The sequence below is a fragment of the Curcuma longa genome, chromosome 1, assembly GCF_044706935.1.
Source record: "Curcuma longa cultivar G26 ecotype Majalengka, Jawa Barat chromosome 1, ITB_CL_G26_1.1, whole genome shotgun sequence".
Taxonomy (NCBI): domain Eukaryota; kingdom Viridiplantae; phylum Streptophyta; class Magnoliopsida; order Zingiberales; family Zingiberaceae; genus Curcuma; species Curcuma longa.
The window spans coordinates 21361567-21386075 of NC_133861.1; the positions used below are offsets into that span (position 1 = coordinate 21361567).

At 35.6% G+C, this 24509-nt stretch overlaps 3 protein-coding genes across 5 annotated transcripts; all 3 read left to right on the plus strand.

The window, feature by feature from the left end:
* Window positions 1-1062: 1062 nt before the first annotated feature.
* LOC141835464 (uncharacterized) lies at window positions 1063-12648 on the plus strand. Of its 2 annotated transcripts, none has more exons than XM_074722904.1 (8): window positions 1063-1328; window positions 2180-2305; window positions 4455-4553; window positions 9007-9149; window positions 9773-9881; window positions 10046-10153; window positions 11914-12024; window positions 12103-12648. In XM_074722904.1, the coding sequence occupies exons 1-8, from the start codon at window positions 1254-1256 to the stop codon at window positions 12490-12492; spliced, it is 1161 nt and encodes a 386-aa protein (XP_074579005.1). In that variant the 5' UTR covers window positions 1063-1253; the 3' UTR covers window positions 12493-12648. The 2 variants fall into 2 exon arrangements, with proteins under 2 accessions (XP_074579005.1, XP_074579004.1); XM_074722903.1 differs by having other exon boundaries at window positions 1064-1328; window positions 11884-12024.
* Window positions 12649-13663: 1015 nt separating this feature from the next.
* LOC141839203 (uncharacterized) lies at window positions 13664-16714 on the plus strand. Of its 2 annotated transcripts, none has more exons than XM_074726901.1 (6): window positions 13664-14047; window positions 14154-14298; window positions 14636-14818; window positions 14901-14984; window positions 15863-15944; window positions 16040-16714. In XM_074726901.1, exons 1-6 carry the CDS (start codon window positions 13776-13778, stop codon window positions 16489-16491), a joined length of 1218 nt encoding a protein of 405 aa, XP_074583002.1. In that variant the 5' UTR covers window positions 13664-13775; the 3' UTR covers window positions 16492-16714. The 2 variants fall into 2 exon arrangements, with proteins under 2 accessions (XP_074583002.1, XP_074583008.1); XM_074726907.1 differs by having other exon boundaries at window positions 14157-14298.
* Window positions 16715-22607: 5893 nt separating this feature from the next.
* On the plus strand, window positions 22608-23544 carry LOC141846220 (protein CDI-like). Its single transcript, XM_074734223.1, has one exon. It carries the CDS (start codon window positions 22608-22610, stop codon window positions 23409-23411), a length of 804 nt encoding a protein of 267 aa, XP_074590324.1. The 3' UTR covers window positions 23412-23544.
* The last annotated feature ends 965 nt before the right edge of the window (window positions 23545-24509 follow it).

The following is a 24509-nucleotide window of genomic DNA, read 5'->3' on the forward strand; positions in this document are numbered from 1 at the left end:
TACTACTTCTTCTTCTTTCTTCTTTCATGCTCGCTCTGCTAACTTGAGCGTCGGAGTAGTCTGTCGGGAATCCCTGGTGCCTCGCTAACCCCTTCACTCAACTCTTTCTTTTTAGGTTCCTTTATTAGCGGGACCAGTAAAGGTTGAGGTGACATATCTTTGACTGATAATTTGACCGTCTGCGGCATCCAACCGAAACAAACGTTAATCGAGATCATACAAAAAAAAAAAAGACTTTCATTCTCTCTTCATTTCATCATTGTAATTTGTTATTTATTTATTTTCTTAATCAATTCAAGTAAAGAAGTAGTAGTTTTCTGTTTGATTTATCTTTTGATTTACTTTACTTTTCATCTTTGATCAAATGTTAATAGCGGGAAGAACAAAGTCACTATAATAATTTTCTAGGCCATAATAAAAAGCCCCTACTTTTATTTTATTCAACTAGCAAATAAAAAGTAAGTTCAAGACTTGAAATTTTTGAGGCACATGTATGCATGTATCAGACCTTCAAATTTTAGGAATCGAGGCATTTGATAAAAAAAATACAATTACTAGGGTGGGCTTTTTTATAATTTTCAGATGCTTTTACTAAATTAGCAAAAAAAATAATGTAATTTATTTTTAATTTTTTTTTTTTTTTTACATTCCAAATTAAAATATAAAAAATTCTAATGATATAAACATGAAAAAATAAAATTTATCCTTCTCTCCTTTTCCTCTTCTTAATTTACTCCATCTCAAATAAAAATTAATTTTTTTATTTATTTATCCTTCCCTTCTCTTTTCTTATCGCCTTATACAAAGAAGTAGTGTAAACATGACGAGCTTTAGATTTAAAATACGAACATAATAGATTTATATGCTTTATTTTCTTCGATTATCTACAATGATTAACAAGTGGGCCCATCTGGCTGTCACCTCGAGGTATCTATTATCAGTTCGACGTTCGCCAGCGCAACATCCACTGTATTAACCATTTTAATCATTCTTTATTTTCATTTTTACCCTTTCTGGTTTTTCCGCTTCAGATATTTATTGGGTATATTAATTATTTGCCCCAAGAGGTTCATTGACTCCGGCAAATCCTTCGCCCCTTCTTCCGCCGCCGTCGCAGCCACCACCATCGCCGGCAAATCCTCTCTTACCTTCTCGCCTTCCGCCGACGTATCTCCCCCTTTCCCTTAATCAGTACGACAATTTTCTGAAGGCTCGGCGATTACCGAGAGCAGGGCGACGCATCTATCCTCAGAATGAAGGCAGGCGTCTCGCAGGCGCCGGGGGATTACGTCTACTTCAAGTCGCAAGTACCTCTCCACAAAATCTCCGTACGATCCGTCGACCCGCTTTCTTAATTCTCATCCTGGCTTCGATCCTATTATCTGTTGATCGAGTATAAACATACTAGTTTGTGCGTTTTTGGGTTGTCGAAAACTTCTCACAAGTTAATTTCTCCTATCTTCCCTTGAGCTAATGGCTTTGTTTCAAGCGGCAGTTGTAGGCTTTCCGTAATTGAGGAATGGGGCAGTCAATTCCCGGAAAATGTTAGTTGACATTGCCTCATTTCCTGGTTGGAATGTATAATACAAAGATATGTTTACTGCACCTTCTTTCTTTTAACTCATAGGACCAGGGATGCTCCAAGTTTGGTTCTATTGTACCTGCAATTATACATTATCTTCTTCATAACTGTGAACTTGTTGATCGTGGACCAGTTGTTATGGTGAAAATGTTGGATCTTGGAGTGTTTTGATTGTTATCAGCATAATGCCTCCTAGCTGATCTCACTCTTTAACACCTGGCAAACATTAATTATACATGTTAGGAAGCATGTCATAGAGAACTTAAACTAATTAGACCAATGACATGATATTTTAACGATAGACATTTATTTTTCAACACGGAGTCTTATTTTTAATCAGACACATGTTATTTTCATGCTTTCATATTGTTTCAATAAATCATGTTAATCTTTTATTTTGTTAGCTCAAGAATCCCTATCTTTCTAAAATTGCTTTAATCTTCTTAGTGTAAAATACCTGCGAGACTGGATGTTAGTAATGTTTGGTAGATTGCCATAGTTTTACAGAATTTGACTATGATAAATTCATCTTTTATTTTTCTGAGATTGCAATGTATATTGTATGTTATCCATTTGATTTTTTTCTTTGTTGTGAAGATTGGTAACAAGCAATGGAGATACTATGACTTTGGTCCCAAATCAGTGCCTCCTCTTATTTGCATCCCTGGAATTGCAGGAACTGCAGATGTCTATTACAAACAGATAATGTCACTTTCCATAAAGGTATTTTTTCAACCTTTTACCTGGCATTGATGTTATTTAGTCCCATTGTCTTGCTATGATTGTGAAGCTAGATGTGTGATATTGTTCAAATGTGTCCAATTCTTCTTTAGGTTAGCTGCCACTTGAATTGTGATTTTATTGGGAAGTCAAGTTAGATCTTTGATATTCTTCAAATAATGTGAAAATATATGCAATATTGAAACATATGTACCAGGATTTCACCTACAAAAATCATTAAGTGTTCAGCTTCTGATCTGTCAAACTATCTTGTTGGATTATGTTTTTCTTTTATAAAAATATTTTTATTTTGAATATTGAGTTGAAATATTAGTTCTATGGCCTTAAGTGTTATTTGGTGCATGGTCAAAAAGTTTCATTCTATTTGCCAACCAATACAAAATACTATGTCAGTACAGGTGAATGCCACTTTTTTGTTCGCACTGACAATCTTCGATAGTGCCAATCCACAAGGCTTCTCTGGGTCAATATCTCTTGAATTCTGTCAACCAATAATGGTGAAGAGATGAAACACTAAAAAGAGAAGCAAGATAAGGGGAAGAGGAGAAGCATCCACCAACATTCGAGACAGAAAAGATTATATTCCATGATTCATCCTTTAATTTTGTCTACATTATCATGGGGAGGAGATGAAAGACAGAGGGGAAGAGGATATACACCAATTGGAGCATAAGTAGTGACGAAGAGGAGAGATGCTAGAGTTAGAGAAATCGAATCCATATCTGATTCCTATGTGTTTTAATTTCAATTGTGTTGGTCCAAGGTCAACTATGAGTGGCCAATTGAGATATAATTATGGATATTTGGAGATATATTTATAGGTATGTGGAGAATTCAATTTCAACTAGGAGCATTATTTAATAACATTTGATGCACATGCTCATTTTGTTATTAGGAAGATATGATTAGTATCATGACCAGACTCAAATAAGCAATGGATTCAAGTATCAACCAGATCAGTAGAATTGATGAAATCAAAATCGTTGGGAACAATAAAAATGAAAAAGGAAAAAAATTAAAATTATTCTATATATGAGATTGGAAGTAGATCATAACAAATAACAAAATAATAGTTTAAGTAGAGATTATGCAATAATACTAGATTGTTAATACACACACACACATTTATATATATTTGATAAAAGTGTCATTATTTATTTATTTTTTTATGTTATAGGATCCAGTTGGGTCCTTAACTACATTCAAATTGGTTTTTAGTTAAAGAACAACTTAGGACCGTTGTTGATTGAGAGAGTTTATTATGTTCTTGATCTATAATCATCTCATGATCCATAATAATCTAGCTTGATCTATAGCGAGTGAGAGATAGGTGAGACTTCAAGTCTAACAAGTAATGATAAGGTGAAACTAGTGATCCTTGCCAATTTAGGTGGATTCAAACAGGTTTTAATGAAAGGCTAGATTGGTTAACTTTTTTAATGTCTTCTTAGATTAACTGAAATTTCACTTGATTTCATCTATTTTCATTCTCAAGTTAACAAAATTTTTGTGGGTTCAAATCAATTTTCAAACATAATATTGTTTCTTTAAATCTCTAGTTTCTAGATTTCTCCTCAATCTCTATGAGTCGCTGTTTTCTTGGAAAAAATTAATATAATCAGCCCTACCATTGTTGATACGAATTCAACTGTGGCAAATCCTTATCCATATTGACCTATGATTAGTTGAATGCTTCTTATATTTTTAAAATTTGTTGCTCCAAAATTTTAATATAATTGCTGAAGACTTGTATTTTAATGAAAATAAGCTTGTAAAACAGGATCATAGGATTTAAACTGAAGTGTGCATAGTGTCAACATCATGTCATATCAAATTGTACCATTCTAGTTATAGATTGAAATGCTAGTGTTTTGGTCTGAGATCAAAACTAGACTACTCAGGCCAAAGACTGAATCTTGAGCAAGAAAAGATACTTTAAACTCTACTTCTTCTATCATAACAATTCCTGGATTTTTTCCAAGCAGTGAAGCATGGTTAATTCATGGCCTTGTATAAATCAATCTTCCTTTGGCACTAATTACACTATTACCTTTTTATGAATTTTAGGTGCATTGCTTTTGCTATATGAAACTAGATGGCACTTTGAGCTATAATTATTTTTTCTTTGCAGGGTTACCGAGTGATTTCAGTTGATATACCACGCATTTGGAATCACATGGAATGGGTTCATTCATTTGAGAAATTTCTGGATACGCTTAGTATCTATCATGTATGTATATGCATATGTTTCACTTAATTATTCTCTTCTTCATTGTTGAATTGTGCTGTTTTACATCTTTTTTGCATTTGGTTAAAAAACTTTTGCAGATTATAATTTTATGAACTGTAACTGTTGTGGTAGATTGATGCAATACACTTCCTACAGGCTGCACTCTATACTCATGTAGTTAAATACTAAATGCCAAGGTTCAATGGGATTATTATAATTATATGGTTGTCTTGAAGTTAAGATTGGAAGTTGGATTCCGCTTTTCCGAAGCAAAAGCATGTGTGGTTTTATTTTTGTGAAAGATCATTTTGAAACTCAAGTCATAGGTATGGTTCAGGCCCTACTTGGGATTATAGATATCAGCATCAAGTTATAGGTGACCATGGGGCTAGACAAACAATCCAATAGAAGTGCTGCCATGATCAATTCAACCTTTGATCAAACTATTATTTGCTCATTTGTTTTGGATGTTCATACCAGTTGGCAATTCATTTTGAACGACTTGCCAAAAATTATACTTTTCCTTCATCTCCACATTCCATGGATGATTAGTCATTTAACAACATAGTATCTATTCACATATTACATGAATTAATGTTAAGTTCTAAACACTAGTCATGTGTAATTATGCCCATCTCTGACTATACGAGATGGATATGTGAATAAATCTAGACGGTTCATCAGCATCAGTTGGGTTATAGTTGTGTAAATGATGATTTTGTGCAACTAACTCTACTTCAGTAATGTATGACTTCAACTCTACCTCAAAAGAGAATGCATAGAACCACAAAGATATATGAAAGGGATTACTAGTCTTTGCAACTTTATCTCAAGTGGTATATCATGTGACCCTAAAGATAGTATGAATGAGAAACTAATATAAAAGATTGATGTAGGATGAGTGAGATGGGATAAATTTGTGTGCCTTAGTCGACAAATCCAACTTGGAAAAGGATACAAATTTTCAAACGACAATGTGATTTGTTATTATGAATTAAACTTTTAAAACAATGCAAGAGAGGTTTCTTTTATAGACTCTTAAATAGCTCAATTGCTAAGTGTAGTGCAACATATAATAGGTTTGCTAGAAAATGGAAAAGTAAAAAATACTAAACTTTTTAATAAAATTTAAACTAGATGATAGTACATTTTGTTTTTTTGGACTAATTCATTTAATTGGTCATTTATTATGTGCATCATTCTCCTCGACTACTAAGTGCTCCACGCTTGATGAGTTGTCTTCATCTTCCCTTTAGCCATCCTTTTCAGTGGGTAAAAATTTACTGCATCGTCATCTTAGTTTTGACTTTAAGGAGAAGAATTTCTTCATTAGTTTTTTCTTTGGTTGAATGAGTAATGAACTGATAACAACCTTCATCTTTGCTTCAAATCATAAGGAATCAAGTTTCTATATCTTCTTCTTTTGGATGTCCCTTCCAGTAAGTGAAGAATTGTGCAACTTCATTTTCCTTTTTTATGTTTAACTGGGCTCGACTTCATTTACATCTTTTTGGCTCCCCTCCACTGAACAAGGAACAATGCAATGAGGTGGGGACACCCTTTGCAACTCCATTATAGTCCTAATGCTTGAAAATGATAGTGAAGGATGAGGGTGTTGGCACAAAGTTGAAGGAGTGTGACTTGTGGAAACTTCTATATGCAAAAATGGAGGTTCAAATTTCTTAGAAGATTGACACATCTTTTATGTTGAAAATTATACTAATTTTTAAGTAAGTTGGAAATAAATAAATTGCAGGACCACATTTTATCACAGTACAACTAAGTGAAGAAAGCTGGTAGAGGAATTTTTATAGGAGCTTTGGAACTTATGGATGCAAGAGGATAACTTGGCATGTATTTATAATAATTAATTATTACTCAATATAATTAATATAGTTTCTAGTATTGACATATAAGTCTAGTAGAACACGCTGGTGAAAATCATAAACAAGACAAGGAAAGCAACCATCCAAAATAATTCTCTATTGATCTTGCAAGGTAATGTTAATGAATCGTACTCTATGAGTTCCAAGTTTTAACATGCTAAATGTTCTTTGAAGGGGCCAAGCCATTTGGGGCTCTTCTAAAGTCAAACTTTGGGGCTTATTTAAATGTCTTATTCTTAGGGGATGAAATTATGATATTGGATGTCTTATGATCGGTGTGGATATTTCTTAAAAAGTCCAAGTCATCATAGATTTAGGTTTATGATTTAGTCAAAGAACAGAAGAAGAGTTACTAAGTGAACTGGAGATTTTGAGTGTTGTTTTCCAAAGTATAAAATTGATTTCACTTTTGGAATTTTTATTTCCTTTTCAACATGGCTCTGTGCATCTTCAATCTGTGGAATTCTATGCTTATGATAGTAGCCATATTCTATAGTTTTATAGGAGAATTTCTTTTCCTCGATATAGTATTCACTCTTTGCAGGATTATGATAGGCTTCATCTACTAAAGCAAACAAAAATTGTTCATCCTTTCTTTGGCTTTTTAGCCTAAGTTGTTAATAAATTGGCTAAAGTTGAACTTTGGTTCTTTCCTAATGTAATAACATGTGTGCAATTCTTCAAATTGTTTTCTATATTTTGCTACACTTAGAGATCATTGTTTCCAATTTATGAATTAATGTACAACTTATTGGTAAAATCTGGGAGAATACCCTATGTCTCATGATAGGTTGTTGCCCTATTCATGCCAAATTGAATTGAACACTTGTAAAATTTCTTAAAGACACTATTAAGTCTTATCTTGATAAATCTTACTTGTGTAGTTGTTGGTGGCATCATTCTGGTTAAAATAATCATCTGTCTTAGCTTACCAATTAATGAATGCATTTAAATCTTATTAGTCATTAGAGTTAGGTGGTTCAGCTCTACTCCTTTTGTCTTCTTATCAACATATTCTTTTTTCCAAGTTAGTTCTAAATCTAAGTTTGTCCCCAGATAAGGTATTTGATAATTCTCCTAGCACCTACATCTCTTATGCAGTTTACAAGATCAATGGTGTTTTCCTTTTATTTTGTTGATCTAAACATATTCACAAATATAATGCTTATAAAATAGTGAAGGTTTTAAAATGCTTATGTAGGCACATGCGGAGGCATATGTAGGAGCATATGTGTTCAGTACTAAATTATCCATAAAATATTATTATTGATATTTAAAGTGTTTATCAGTTGCAAAAGTTAACATTTACATTTTACAAACTCCTAAATACACTAATTTTAATTTAATTTACGTTTTAAGTAAATTTTGTTGAGTTGAAAATGGTTAAATGAACCAAATAAAATTTTTTAATTGCACACATACTATATGTATCCATGGCGGTCCCATGTGGTTGTCATGCAGTCTTCTTTAGCAGCTCGGGGAAGGAAGAGATCTCCTTCTCAGAGTTCTCCAGTACCTCTTCTGTAGAAGGAGCATAGCGGTTGGAGATGCTTCAGGTCTGTGGAGAAGAAACAGACAAACGGCAAGTGCATCTCGTGCATCACAGAAGGTCGCAAACAGCAAGATGCTGCCACTAGAGGATCTATAGGTGGATGATATGGTGTTATAGGAGGGGAAGAATCCAATGTAGGTGAAGAAGAGGTATTTACAAGAGGTTGGCTATAACTGCAGTTTGCTGAAAGGGAAGCTGTGTTGGGTTTGCTGGAGAAGTGGGATATGAAGGGAGGAAGAAGTAGAAAAAACATGTGACTAGGGAGCTGCTGGATTTGGGGAAAAGGGTGAGGTTTGGTGATTTCTTTTTTCAAGGTTTCAGTGGCTGTGGATTTACTATGGGAATGAATGGTATGTAGTTTTATGAGAAGAGTCTGTCAACTCAGAGAAGATGATGATGCCAAATAGAAAATTTGATGTTGGATCGAGTTTACTTTGATACCATTTAATGTAGCGTGTGCGGGAGGATGGAATACATCTATCAATGGTTGAATCTCAGAGGTAAATAATATAAAAATATCCATAAGAAAAATTTAATGAGTAGAAGAGACCATGGTGGTAACTTATGGATATTTTAATGTATATCCAAAGGTCATGCTTCATACACTTATGTTCTGATGTCTCTTCTACTCATTAGCATTTCTTAAGATGCCGCAACTTGACAGTTTGAACTAGGATGTGGAGTTTGGCCAACAAGCCACACTCTATCCTTTTAGTAAATTTTGAAGGACATTATTAAGTTACACACTGTTGGCTCTATGGCGTTGATTCTTGAAGTGTTGTTGTGCTATATGGATATAATAGATGCCGAATGGATATATTAGATGTTCTTTTCTAAATGTAGCTCAAACTATTGGAACTTTAAATATTTTTTTTGAGGCACAAAAATGTTCAAGTACATGTTCATGTTCAGTGAGGATATAATTAACTGTACCTTTTGCATCTAAACCCATTTTTTTATTTATTTAATGAATGTCGACCACAACAGATTAACAAGTAATTTCACTGTATGCTAGATACATCTTTATGGAACTTCACTTGGTGGATTCCTTGCATTAGTCTTTGCGCAACATCGACCAAGGCGGGTTAAGTCACTTGTTCTTTCAAACACATTTTTGGAGACGCACAAGTTTGCAGCTGCCATGCCATGGTCTCCTATGTATGTTTTCTTTTCTTTACTGCAGATTGGATGAGGGTTTAAGTGTTTATTTCAACTATTATTGGTAATTGGTTCTTTTTTTACCATTTTTTATGCTAATGTAGTTGATCCTTATTCAAAAAGAAAAAGAAATTTTGAATGCCTCCATGTGTTGTCGAATTAAAACTTTGTTGTGTTGCTTCAAAGGGCAACTCTGTACATAAGCCTTGAGCAGAAGTGCAGGACAGTCAAATTTGTATAGACTTGTGCTGTTACACTCAAATGTTCTTATTGCCTCAAGTATGTGATATCCAGACTTTAATGGAGCACATAGTGACATGGTCATGGTTGTGTTGAACTGATTGTACCTTATGATAAACTGGTTTTGTCTATACTGAATTGGAGGTAACATTGCTAATATTAGTATCTTCTATCAAATTGTTCAATGATATTATCTGAAACAATATTGCTATTGATATGGCAGAGATTAGAAAGTGGCAAAACAATTTGCTACTGGTTTGGTAAACAGTGAAGTCATAACACATTTTTCATCTACCACTCTTAACAGTCGAACTAACATGGCTTGTTGTTGTTGAGTCTAAAACTAGAATTGCCTTTGGACATTCTTTCTGTTCATATTGCAGTGTTAACTGGACGCCTGCTTTTCTGTTGAAGCGATACATCTTATCAGGAATCCGTGATGGTTCACATGAACCATTCATTGCTGACTCTATAGATTTTGTTGTTGGCCAGGTACATTTTCTAGAAGGTTTGTCTTCCTCACTCGTAGTCATAGATTTTAGTTTATGTTAAAAGATTCATATTTTTTTGTGACAGATCTATTCAAATAAATTAGCATATTTTGCACTGTTAGACTATTTCCATTATTGAAAATTTAGAAGCTTTTTAACACTCAGGTGGAGATTTTATCAAGTGATGATTTATCCTCAAGGCTAAAGTTGAATGTTAATGCTGCATCAGTTGGGCCTCTTTCGCTCTCAGATTCCTTCATCACAATCATGGATGTAAGTCCTGGTCTGATATTGCTTAAGCTTTATGGTGTAGCAGGATGCAACAATATATATGAAATTGAAAAGGGAAGGAAGAAATCTAGACAAACTCATTTATTTATGAGCACTATTGGAAGAGAGAACATATGCGTTAGAATATATATAGAGGCATGCAAAATGTTTTGCTCCTTTTTCATCATTCAGTGCTTATTCAGAATTGTCTCAAATGATGATTTTCTTAACAAAGATAAGTTTTCTTCTTGTGCCAAATGCAATTGCACCATCTAGAAATGTTGCAATCAAGGAGATCCAATGATTTGTGAACTCAGTAGTTCTTGCACACACAACTATGAAATAGATTGAGCTTGATGGGATATTATCAAGCTCACTACTCAGTTCTGTTACCAAGGAAGGTCCGTGTTTAACTTTGTATATCTGGCGCGCTTATTGTGCTTATCCTAAGTCTGTCATGGTGTGTTGCTGGAGTAGTACATGCCAATTTGTAGGAATTACTACCAATCAGTATCATTTAGAAAAGGTGTAAAAGTCCTAATTTTTAAATGAAGAATACCCAAATGCCTTTTCTAGGATTGGAGAACTTCTATGGGGATTGGTCATTGTATGTTTTAGTCGTTAGACATTTTCTTTCTCATGCTCAGAAGGATGTTTTTTCAAACCTTAGTTAGGTGTAAATTTAACCCACTTCATTTGGAATTAGCCAGGATCAAAAGTTTCTCGAATAGTACTCTATATCTTGGTCCACACTTGGACTATGCTAAGCACTATTTAAAGTCTTGTTCTCTGTTGGTCAGCATGGGTGACACATAGAACATCTGACAAGTGCAAGCCACTGGCACTTTTGCACGCATGACGTGTGGATTCTCTCCTCCCCCTTCTCCTTTTGGGCACCATCATTGACTCCTCTCCTTTCTGCTTCCCCATGTGAGCACCTTCACACGTCCGCCATTGAAAGAGCACGATGACATTGCATCGTTATCTTGTGAAACCGCTATATTTCACTAGTACTTGCATCGGCTCCTCCTCGCTCCATGCCTGCATTGGCTCCTCCTCCCTCTGTGCTAGTTCCTCCTTTGCATCGAAACCATGCTAAAACCCTAGGTCCTTCCTTTGCATCAAAACCACGTAAAACCCTAGTTGATGTAGGTGAGTCCTCTCCTACCCTTCTTCCTCTTCTCTCGACATCGACCGACATTGGTGTTCTTCCTCCTCCTCCCCTTCCCCTTCCCCTTCTCTTCCTTGAGCACACCATTGGCACCAATGATAGTGTGTCGAGCCAGTTGAGGACTGGAACTCGGGCATGGCTCGATACTTCAATCCATGATATTAAGTATTCCCATCATAAGCAATATGCAAATGGTATGGTCAGTTACCATTAATGGCGCTTTAAATTAGTTACTAATTACCGTTTTTTATTGTGTTGCCTGGTATATAGTGATTTTGTATTGCCTTGCCTGTTATAGTGAGCTAATTAACTGTTGACCATTGTATCTGATGATGTATCTTGACCATATCATTTTCACGCTTTTCAGTTCTAACATCATCTAGTATAAGCAAAAGAACAGTTTCATCACATATTGCTTTGTAAATAAATCACTCAAATGTCTCATTGCAAGTTTCTGATTGCCTTAGAAACCCGAGGCCTCTTGTACATAACTTACCCAAATATCTCATTATAAGTTTCTGATTTCTGGGGCATCAATTAATCATTGCTTCTGTTTCTTCAGACGAATGACTACTGTGCTGTTCCTCAACAGCTGAAAGATCAAGTGAGTGAAAGGTTTCCTGGAGCTAGGCGAGCCATACTGAAGACAGGTGGTGATTTCCCCTTCCTTTCTCGTCCAGATGAGGTGAACCTATACCTTCAGGTACTGGCTGGCAATTTCTTAATGGATTACCTTCATATTCCAAATTCTGTTTTTTGTAACATGGTAAGAAATGGGCAGCTCCATCTTAGACGAGTAGGGGTTGAAGCACAGCTAGATAATCTACCAGGAACTTCAAAAGATGATGGTGCTGATCAGTCCACTGATGATAACCAAGGGGGAAACAATTTTGACAGTCTTCCTGAACAAAGAAATGACGGAGCTAATGATGGTGGCTATCAACCCAAAACTTCTGGACAAAATGGGGATAACAATGGTTCCGATGAAACCAAATCATCGGCCCCCAACACTGACAACACCAGTGGAAGTGTTTTAAGCAGTAAAGAAATTGGCATCGCGAAGGAATTCATGACCTTCCAACTGCTTGTCCAAGCATCGCTCTTCCCTGTAATGCTGCAACACCAAATGGGTGCATTCTATGCCACTTGTAAAATATTGTTCAATGTTTAGAGACTTTGTCTAGCATACAAATTTCTTGTGCAGTTGTAGTTATGGGTTCATACATTCAAGTAATTACATGAATTTGTTTTAAAAACCATGCTCTGAGAAAAATGTGGAACTCATTTCAGTCGTGTGATTATTTTGGTTAAAGCAAATGAATTGCTTACAGGCTGCTTTGAATTTGACTTCAAAACACTTTTAAATATTTTTTACTATTCTGTTGTTGTGTCGATGCCAATCGATTAATTGGATCCATCATTACTCAACTAATGTACTGAAAGTTTGGTGCATAAGTAAAAAAAAGTTCTAATTTTTTGAGATGCATGTGTTTCTTATCATGCAAGTGACAACGTACCTAACATTATAACAAAAATAAAGTGACTACCAAAGGCAATGTGAACATAATAGATCTTTAGTCCTATAACGAGAAACACAGAAAGGACTTTTTTGAATCCTTGGAAAGATCGTCAATAAAGAAAGAAAACGAGAGGAAGAAGCTCCATTGGCCACCTTAATTCAACTCGACCGACCACATCAACTATTCAACTCAATCCTCCATCTACTTGTCAACGCCCTTCTTTCTCACCTCAAACCCTAATGTTTCATAGTTCGACCCAATAAAAGGCTTAATTCAATGATTAACTAAACAAATCTAAACGACAACAAATGACCCATAACCGAATCAATTATGCTTCTCTACAATGCAACAATATCGATCCAGATTTAGTTCCCATGCCAACAGCTTGGCAATCTTATTGGTTCAGCCTTCAGTCTCCAACGAAACAGACCCGTTCGGGCCGGGTCAAACCTGATCCAGTCAATCCCGCGCATTTGCAATTTAACAATTGGCTCCATTTTTGGTCTCCCACGGCACCAACCGAACCGCGGGCAGTTGGTCGGCCACGCGCGCAATTGAATTGGAACACGAGGGCCTCGCGGAGAATTTTGTGAATAATGATAATTCTCTCTCTCTCTCTTTTTTTGCAGAAAAGTTTGTAAATTCGTCCTTCCGTCCATCCATTTATGGAGAATAAAAATAAATATAATTACGAGGTCCAATAAGAAACGGGAACGTGTCTCCGCGGCGATTCCCTTATCGCGACCTGCTCATCCGCCCTGCATATTAATTTCCGTCTCCTCCGCTATCCGTTCCAATCCAATTTGCCTTCGAGCTTTCTATCTTTCCTTCCGAGTCCATTGCAGCCGGAGGCTGCGGGCTTCCTAGCTCCCTCCCTTCTTCTGTTTGTTTTCCCCTTTGTTTAGGGTTTCTTCTTCTTCTTCTTCTTCCCTCTATGGCGCTGATTTTGGATGCGTTCTTGGAGATCTTGCGGCAACCGACGGCGGCCGATGTCGCTGCGGAGCTCGCGGTGTTTTTCTTCGCCTTCTGGGTTGCCGTCGTCGCGGGCCTTCTGCTCGGATGGGCTTGGCGGCCCCGATGGGCCGCCGGGCTGGTCGGTGGCGAGAGGCACGAGCCGCCCATGCAGTTGCTTCCTCTGCCCGAGCCTTCTGCTGCTTCCGTCTCGTTGGCGGCTGAGAAAGCCGGTACCAAGGTCGACGAGAAGAGGTAAATTGCTTTTATATCTCTCTCCTTCTTATTAGATTATAATCGATTTCTCGTGTTAAGGTGTTAAAAAAGTGTTTTTTTTCCCTTTTATTGGGGGGATTTGTAGCAGTAACAAGCCGGTAGTGACCGAGGAGGATTTAGAACACCTTTTCCGGCTGGTGGAGGAGACTGATGGGGGGCCTGCGTGGCAGAAGATGATGGAAAAGTCTTTGCCAACCATGGATTATCAAGCTTGGAAAAGGGATACCGAGGTAAAAAAAAAAAAATGAAAAACGATAAGAAGAAAAGAAATACTTCGCTTTTGCTTAACCCGCAAATTCTTTGCTGCTTTTTTTTTAACATTCGGATATACAAGGCACCTTATTCTATGACTTCGATGTAGGTCAGTTCAAGTCGAGGTTTTGTGACTAATTGTTTTGTAATTCCGATTATGCCTCTTGTTTTCCAATCCGAAAATTGGCATAATCTTGTTCACATGGTTCTGTTAATTTACACATCTATCATCGTTTAAGTGTCTCTTTAGTCATTTGTGATTATACCTCCATGATTGTGTTTTCTTACATTGGCATAATTTGGTGTTTTTACCAGGCTGGCCGTCCACAGTATCGTAGCAGCACTATATACGAGGATACAACCGCAGAAATACTGAGAGATTTCTTTTGGGATGATGATTTCCGGATCAAAAATGGATGGGATGACATGCTCCTCCAGCATGCTACATTGAAGGAGTGCATGAGCACAGGGACTATGATAGTTCAGTGGGTCCGAAAGGTATAGTTTTTTTCATGGATTTTCTTATGAATACAAAGTATGTTATTGTGCATGCTGTTTGCTTATTTCTTTTTCTCTGCAGTTTCCATTTTTCTGTAGCGACAGGGAGTATATCATCGGTCGTCGCATATGGCAGTCAGGACAGACTTACTACTGCATAACGAAGGTAAGGTCTACATTTCCCAGCATAAAATTTGTATGCTTTCATGAGAACAATATTATCGTTATGTTTTGATGGATTTCCTTTTTCCAATTATTAAGTCAGTTTGGGTATTCAATGATGATTCATATTGTAGGAAAAACTGAAATGGGAAAAATCTTATCAAACATTGAGCATAAGTGATTATGTGGTAAACTCGCTAGTAAATGCTTTGATGTCATTGGTTGTTTGGTTGGTCATTTGACCATTCCTTGTATAAGTACCACATTCTACCTCAACCTACTTGATGTGCATTTGCAATGGCTAATTCGCAACATCCAGCTGAATTAGGATTCTAAAATTGCCTTAGCAAAAGAAGATGTTCTTTCTCTTTCGTTGTTACCTTCTTGATAAAATTTCATGTGCATCTTTTGCTAACTAACTTATTCTTCTTCCTCATCTTGGATGCTCAACGATGATTTATGAATCATCAGATTGTGCTGAAATATCTAGTTAGAACCCCTTTTTGAGCTACTAGTTGCAAAAACTGCAATATGTGCTTCACATCGGGCAAGAAAAGGTTGTCATTTTAATCTTAAGAGCATGTGTTGTAAGGATTTGAACTTTCAATCATGTGGATCCCTTGACTACATTCTATATTGTTAATTTGGTTGGTCTCCATGGTTCTTTTGACTCCTACTAGTTGTTATTAACTAACACCATTTTCTTTAGATTTGAAAAAGAAAAACCTGTGTGATGGACAAGAAAATAAATTAAATATCATGAAACGTCTATGGAGTTTTTTCTTCCTTTTATACTACTTCAGATCCAGTATGGTATTTGCTTTTCTAATGAGAAGTGTGCTAGCATAAATATTTTCCCTACTAACCATTGGCTATATTCAGGGAGTGCCTTGCTCAGAGATACCTAGGCGCAACAAACCGAGACGTGTTGACTTGTGTTATTCGAGCTGGTGCATTCGTCCAGGTGCACAGTCGTCTATATGTTTTTTTCTTCAAGAAATGGTTGTCTTTTTAACTCTTCAAATGTTTGAAGAATTTTAACATCTATCTTTTATCCAGCTGAATCAAAAAGAGATGGCCAGATGACTGCTTGTGAGATTCTTCTGTTTCACCATGAAGACATGGGCATCCCATGGGAGATTGCAAAGCTAGGTGTTCGTCAAGGGATGTGGAACTGTGTCAAGAAGATTGAGCCTGGTCTGCGTGCCTACCAAGCTGCCAGGAAGTCCAATGAACCACTGTCACGGTTTGCTTTAATGTCACAAATCAACTCCAAGTTCGATGCCGATCAGTTAAGATCTATCGAGAACAGCACTGCTTCATCAACTGATATTGTAGAAGCAGAGAAACCAAAGAGCTGGGCAAGTAACATACCCAAGTTTGTCATAATTGGCGGTGCTGTAGCTGTTGCCTGCAGCCTCGACCATGGTCTTCTGACTAAGGCTGTCATTTTTGGCGTTGCAAGAAGGTTTGCACGCATAGGTAAACAAGGAATTGTAGGAAGAGCTTAGAGGAATACATTAAGCATTTCTTCGTAACAATTAGATTGTTCTTCGCATCAAATGATGCAGTATGAGAGAGAACATTCAACATCTTATTTGGAAAAAAAGGTCCAAATATGCCGCCATATGTGCCGCTCTGTCCCCTTTCATTTGTTCATATTCATTTCCCTGTGATCTCAACTGATACCATCTCTTTAAATGTAAGATTCTAGTGGAAAATGTTGTTTAATAACGGGTGATTGCTTTAGACTCAAAGAATGGATTGGTTTTGCAGGGCCGAAACAAATTTGTACTTAAGAGAAGAATGTCGTGTTTGTAACAGGAATCACCGTTTACATCTTTCTAATATGATTCATAATTTCTTACAAAATTCTTTTGGCTTTTAATTGATAAAAATGTCTTTCTCTCTCTTATTATTCCCAGTGCTAAATGAAATGGTCTTGTATCCGGGCCTATGGTACCGCGGTAGGACATTCAGGTTGTCACTCAGGCATTCGTTGTTCGATCCCCAGTTACGGCGTATTTGTAGGAATTTTTCTTCAAATGGGAATTACAATTAAAGGATGTTGGGCATCTGGGTTGGTCGCTGCGTGTGCTTCCCGATTTACCTTGGTGGCCGGTGGAAAATTTTCGTGGGATCGGATCGGTCACTCAGGGATTTAGTCAATGTGACTAACTGGAATTATTATTATTTTTTAAAATGAAACGGTCTTGATTGTGGGTCCATTTGATCTGAATTTTCATTGAATGAGTTCTTTGCCTCGTTAATTCAAGGAAAGTAAGAGAATAGAAATCTCAATTGAAATGGTTTTGATTGTGGTTCCCTAAACCTTTTTGACCACTTTTGCCGATTCTCGAACTGCATATTTATTGTCAGAATATCAGTTCCTTGATGATCTAAAATATAGATTAAGAACACATATTTGTAGTATTAACCCAAAACTAAAATGTCTACCATGGGAATATCCCATCTCAAACTCTCCAGACCTCCACGCTGGATCTTTAAAGGCGAACCTAAAATTAAATTTGTTTCGCCTAATTATATTTGGTTTTAGAATTTTTCAAAAAGTATATAAACCTTCTCTTATTAGTTTTGCTTTTAAATATCCAAAATGCCTCACTTAGTCTAATTACTCAACTAATAGAAATGTCATCATCTATCATCCTGGGATCAACTATTAATTCGATCTTGAGGAACCACACTTTGGGCATGAGTCTAAATCTTTAAGTTCTTTTCTAAATAGACAATAATCCTTTGGGCAAGCATGAATCTTCTCATATCCTAAATCAACTGGTTTCAACAACTTTCTCATTGAGTAAATATTTTCTGGAAGTGTAATTTTTTTTTGGAAGCATGCCACCTAAGATCTTAAGAAATTCATTGAAACTAGTATCAGTGTGACTATTAGTAGACTTATAATTGTATAATGTGACAACTGCTGATAACTTTGTGTAAGTTGTACAACCATGGAAAAGAGAAGTTTCTGCATCTTTTAATAAATCAATAAACTCATAGTCTTTTGTTTCAGATATAATGTGTCCAGCCTCTTCTTCCGCTACAAAGGCAACTATATAAGTAATATGTCTTTCTACTTTCACCCTCCTCTTCTTGAACTCTTCTTGAACCATCTTCACTTTGAAATTGTGATGTATAAGTTTCACCATGGAAGACCCAAATAGTATAAAAAGGATCTATTCCCTTCATAATTAAGTACTCGTACACATGGTTAAATTTCATATACTTCTTATTTTGACACGCTTGCAAGGGCATAAGATTGTTTCGCGTGTTTTGACATAGTTCCTAGTTTGTGCAAGAAATTTTTGAACTCCTTCTTCATATTCCGGTACAAGTCTTGAAGGCAAATGCATCCATTCCATATCTATTTCGTAAATGACTACAATCCTAAAATGAAATTTACAATCCATTGCTAAAATACATAAAATTAACAACGAAATCAGAACCTTAAAACACGAAATTAGAACCCTAAAATTAACAGCCTCAAATCAAAATATGCCAAACCCTAAACACACAAAATCAAAACTTAGAAATACCTTTGATCGCCGTTGCACGGGCTGAGGAAAACACAGAGCTGTAGCACACGGACTGAGGAGCTGGAGGAGCACGGACTGAGGAGGAATGGAGCGAGCACGGACTGAGGAGAAATGAGGCGAGCACGGATTGAGAGGAACGACGCGAGCACGGATGGAGGGGGAGCTCGCGACGGTGGAGAGGAACGGAGAGGGCGGGGGGAAACAGATGGGGGAACCTAGCCGATCGAGCGCATAATAGAGCGTGCAGGGAGAAAATAGTGATTTTGTCCATTAACCATTTTAACAGCGTACATCCATGTGCGCTGCTAATGATATTTTTTTAACCTCTTTTAACAGCGTACATCCATGTGCACTATCAATATTATTTTTTTAACAGCATATATTCAATACACACTGTTATTATTTAATATTCACACCGTATAATTTTTATACATTGCGAAAAATGGTATTTGCAGCGCACTATTATTTGTGCGCTGTTAATTGTAAAATATATAATATTATCCGTAGCGTACTTGATTAGGCACGTCGTAAAAATTATTATTAATAATACATTATAATTGTGCGTCGTTGATGATGTGATGCGGAAAATTAAATTTGTTGTAGCGTCATTTGAGATGTGCTACATGGATCCATAATTTTAAGATATTATTGGTGTCCTTTTCTTGGATTTTTTTTCCAGAAAGAAGTGTCCATTTTGATAAGGTTTTTGTTAGAATACGTGTACCATGATTGAAGGCAGTATCAGTAGCATGTTAGAAAAATAATTTATGTAAAGATTAATGGTCCAACGATGTCAATGGTTCAAATGGGAGAGATAAATTTCTTATATTTTCTGAGCTTCGAACCCTCAATGCATGAGGAACTTCAAGATGTACTTATCATCGCATCATAGTCCGAGAGGCTTTAATGTGTTACAATGCACTATACGATCTTGGTAAATATGACCAATGCTTCATTCAAGTCATTAGATGAAAAACAATAATGGACAATGATGATGAATTGTTCCGTAGTTAAGAGGTTGTCGGACAATAAGATATAAGACTCCAAGACCATGACGAGACAAGCCTTACAATTGCATGTGATACTACAACAAATTCATATGATTAAATCCTAAACCTTAAAACCTCTAAAAGGAGAGGGAAAAAAAATCCTTATTATCAATTTACTATTCCTTCTCAAGTGAGTCAACTGCATTTCAGTTATTTTATTTTGGATCAATCTTTGACATGGCTTATTGGTTCGTGCTCGCTTCAATTGGATTGCATATCTGAATCTCTATTTGAATTTGTTAGCCGTCAACTAATGATCTTGAACAATGTTTTATTTAATATAGTTTAATTTGAATTTAAAAATAATTAATCTTCTTAATTAGTCATTGTCTAGTTGGGTGACTTTTGAACATAAAAATAATTAATCTTCTTAATTCTCAATTAATTGAAATTTATATAACTCCAACCAATTCTAAAATTGAGTTTTATTGTAATAAGAGAATTTATGTCTTTAGGATTTTCTTATCTACTTAATATAATTTGATCTTTACTTATTAAGATTTCTTACATCTAGAGATTGTTCTCTTTATCTATTATTAGTTTTAGCAAATTAACTTTGATTCATTAGGGTTTTAATTTCACATATTTAACCTCAAGTTAATTTTGATTGGCTAAACTTCCTTTAATCCTGCCTCAAGTTAATCTTCACCAATTAGGAATTTTTAGACGGTCAGTAAAATTACACCAGTTAATTTGACAATATTTATGGCAAAAAATTTAAATTTAAAATAAACATTGTGCAAATATTTTCCCAAAAACTGATTAAGTTTTTACGGATGTTTCACAATCATGTCGACAGCGCGTGTCAGATAAAGTTAATAATTCTTCGGAACATTATTTGATTTACGACAATTGTGACCATTTTATTTTATTTTTTATATTTTTTTATTTCATCCTTTTCATATTATATTAGACCTCCATATATGGCATTTTACATGCATGTTGGATTTCTCATTTCGCGTACTTAATCTTTCTAATATTAAAATTATGCAGTGCATTTTCATTATACCCATCTCAAATTTTCCTATTCAAAATTTATTATTTTTAATTTATGATGTTGAATTCAGATCGGAAGACATAGATGCATTAAAAAAACTCATAAAATATATCAATTTTAATTTAAAATAATTTAAAAATTTTTTACACCAAAAATTAATCAATAGATCTTCAAATCAATGTATTCATGAAAGTTATCTATACCATCAGATCTAATAAATTGAGAATAATAAATTTTTAAATATATAAAATTTGACATATATAATTTATTATAAATTCATTATAAAATTTAAAATAATAATATTCACTAATCAAGGATTGAGAAATTAAAATATATTATGAAAGAGTTGAATCAAATACAATAAACATTATTATTATAAAAATATATATATATATATATATATAATATAATAATAATAATAATAGTAAAAAAAAAGTCTGAATTTTTTGTTATGGACTATAAAATTATTATGATGATTTGTTCTCCTCACTATTCACATTTGGCTAAAAATTAAAAATAAAGTAAATCAAAAAACAAAGCAAACAGAACAACAAGAACTACCACTGTATGCTTGAACTAACATGTGTTGCTTGAACTAATAAGGAAAAAGAAAAATAAATAATAAAATAATTATAATGATGAAAGAAAAAAAGAATGAAAATCTTTTTTTTTTGATAGTCTCGATTAGCTCCGATGATAAAAAAAAGATAAAATAATGATTGCTCTGGTTAAAGAGGAAGAAAGATTAAGATCGAAGAAGGAGGGTTGCTTCTTTTAAGAAAAGGAAGAAGAAAAGAGAATTGTGGTTGAAGAAGAAGAAGAAAAAATAATTAAGTTACAATTAAGAAGAAAAAAAATAAGGAAAATGAAGGAGAAGAATCCAACTCATGAAGGCTTCCGTAGTTACGTGTGAGACGGTGGAGCGAGACTACGTACTTGGAAGAGAATAAAAAGAAAAGAAAGAATACAATATATTTTTAAAAAAAAATTCTCTAAGTCAAATTAAATCAATCAAATCAGTTTAACCTAATTAAATTTGATTTGACTATAATATCTCTATGTCTATTTGATGAATTTTATTCAATCTAATGCAATTTCAATTCAGCATATTTACTCCGTATTTAATGATTCGATTCGAATTGTTTATTTATTTATTTTATTAAAAAAATTTAATACTTAACAAATCTTATATAGATAATAAAAAAATCATAACCAAAGGAATTATGAAAAAGAGGATTAGACTTGCATGAATTTTTCCATGACGGTTAGGTTGCAATAAAATCATAGCCAAAGTGATTATGAAAATTATGACTAATTAATTATGAAAAATCAACCGTCGTCTACAATTCCTTTTGCATAACCCTCTTTTTCTCTGGATCCGTCTGCGAACACCATCAATAAATTTTTAAAATTTTCTTAGTTTAAAAAATTAAAAAATTAAATTTTTTAAATTTATCAGTTAAGTTTATTCAAAATTGATTTATAAATTCAGAGAACTATCAATCATTTTAAATTAAAATCTAAAATTATTTAATATATTAATATATTAATATTTAAATTTATTAATATAAATTGAATATAATAAATTTTTAAATAACACGGGTTAAAATGGCGATCCCGTAAACTTATTGCGGGCCCGATGCAATAATTAGTGATATTACCATTAAAAAGTATTTTTTATTTACCATAGAAAAAAGTGTACGGTCAGCAATCTTCCACGTGCCCATCTATCTGTACAAAGTGCCAACGACCAATTCTATACGAAGATTGCCCGTGCAGCTCAAAACAGGAAGCAGATACGTGAAGCAATAGGAAGCATGTTTTCAAGCATATAATACGGTTATTTTATTTAATTTTCAATAAAAGGATATTATTTAAAATAAAAATAAAAATCGAGTGGTATTGCCACAAAATTTGTCCTCGAGTCAAAAATCCCACTTCCTCAAGGACTTTTCTGTAAATTGTCACTCGCCCATCTATTATTAATTGCGACCCTCCCTTCTTCTCTCACTCTCACTGAATATCAAATGGGCTCCGTGAACGGAAACGGCGACAACGCCGCTGCGGCCTCCGGTGAACCCTTCCGCATCTTCATCGGCTACGACCCCCGCGAGGACGTCGCGTACCAGGTCTGCCGCCGCTCCCTCCTCCGACGCTCCTCCATTCCCCTCCACATCAGCCCCATCCTCCAGACGGATCTCCGCGCCGCCGGCCTCTACTGGCGCGCCCGCAGCCCCACCGAGAGCACCGAGTTCTCCTTCACTCGCTTCCTCACCCCGTTACTGGCCGGTTTCCGCGGCTGGGCGCTTTTCGTCGACTGCGACTTCCTCTTCCTCGCCGACGCCGCCGACCTCTTCGCCCTCCGCGACCCCCTCTTCGCGGTCATGTGCGTCCACCACGAATACGCCCCCGCGGAGGCCACCAAGATGGACGGCGCCATCCAGACGGCGTACCCGCGCAAGAACTGGTCCTCCCTCGTCCTCTACAACTGCGGCCACCCCAAGAATGTCGCCGCCCTCACCCCGGAGGCCGTCAGCACCCAGACCGGCGCCTTCCTCCACCGCTTCGCGTGGCTCGACGACGCCGAGATCGGGGAGATCCCCTTCGTCTGGAACTTCCTCGTCGGCCACAACAAGGTCGACCCCGCAGACCCCGCTCGCACAGCGCCCAAGGCCATCCACTACACCTCCGGCGGGCCCTGGTTCGAGGGCTACGGAGACTGCGAGTTCGCCGACCTCTGGACCAAGGAGCTGGAGGAGCTCAACGCCGATAAGAAGGCGGAGGAGGCAAAGAAAGACGGGAAGGTGCAAGGTACGGTGGCCAATGCTTAGATCTGCCGCATCACCGGCGTCGGTGGCCATTGGAAGATGGGAGCGATAGTGAGGATCTTCATAAACGTCCTTCCTATAATTTTTAGATGCTTTAATTTAAATTATGTTTCTGATATATTTGTAATTCACTTCAGTTCCTCCACTGTAGCTTTAACTCTCTTTATTGTCGTTTGTGTGTTGCTACTGTACTTTGATCTTTCCATGTGTCAATTAATGTGTGAACCGATTTAATAAAAATATTTAATTCATATTTAAAATTAATCGGTTTAAGCCGAATTTAAATCTATAATATTTTATTAAATTATTCATGAATCATTTGTGAGTGAATCCAATTCTAATTATTTTTATAAATAATTTTAAATTTAAATTTATTCAAATTTAAAATTTTATAATTCAATTTTACTCGAATTAATTTAAATATTTCGAATTGAATTTTATTTCAAATTGTATTAGAATCAAAATTATTTATATTTTAGAGTTTGAAATTGATTTTAAATATCATATATATTTTTCAATCTCAAATTTAAATATTAATATTTTTATATTATTTAATTTGATTAAATTCGTTTGCACGTGTAAGTGAATCTAGTTATTTCAGTTGACAAGAATAGTTTTTTTTAAAAATGGTACATATATCAATAAAATAAAAGAGGTTAAACCTGTACAATCAAAAAATCAGCATCATAGCCTAGACAACTCTAGCCGTTAGACACACATATATGACTCATCATACAAGAAACTGCATCAAAAACATGACACCACCAACACGAAGACACCATAGTCTCACATGTCCCCACATCACAACACTTTACATGACCATCTACAGGTCATACAAAGTACCACAGACCACAAAATCAATTTCATCTCAGGAACAGAGCCATCGACATCTTGGATACTACCGTGGTTTGAGATTTACAAACTGATACACATGAACCTGCACCTTACGAAAAATCCAATCAAAATCCGGGATAATACCTCTTTGATTAAAAGTGGAAGAACCGCCAAACCATTCCACAACTGACAAATATGACGTTTCTATCTTTGTTCATAATTCATATTGCAACACAGTAATCCAAGTGTTTTGCAATAATGTTTTCC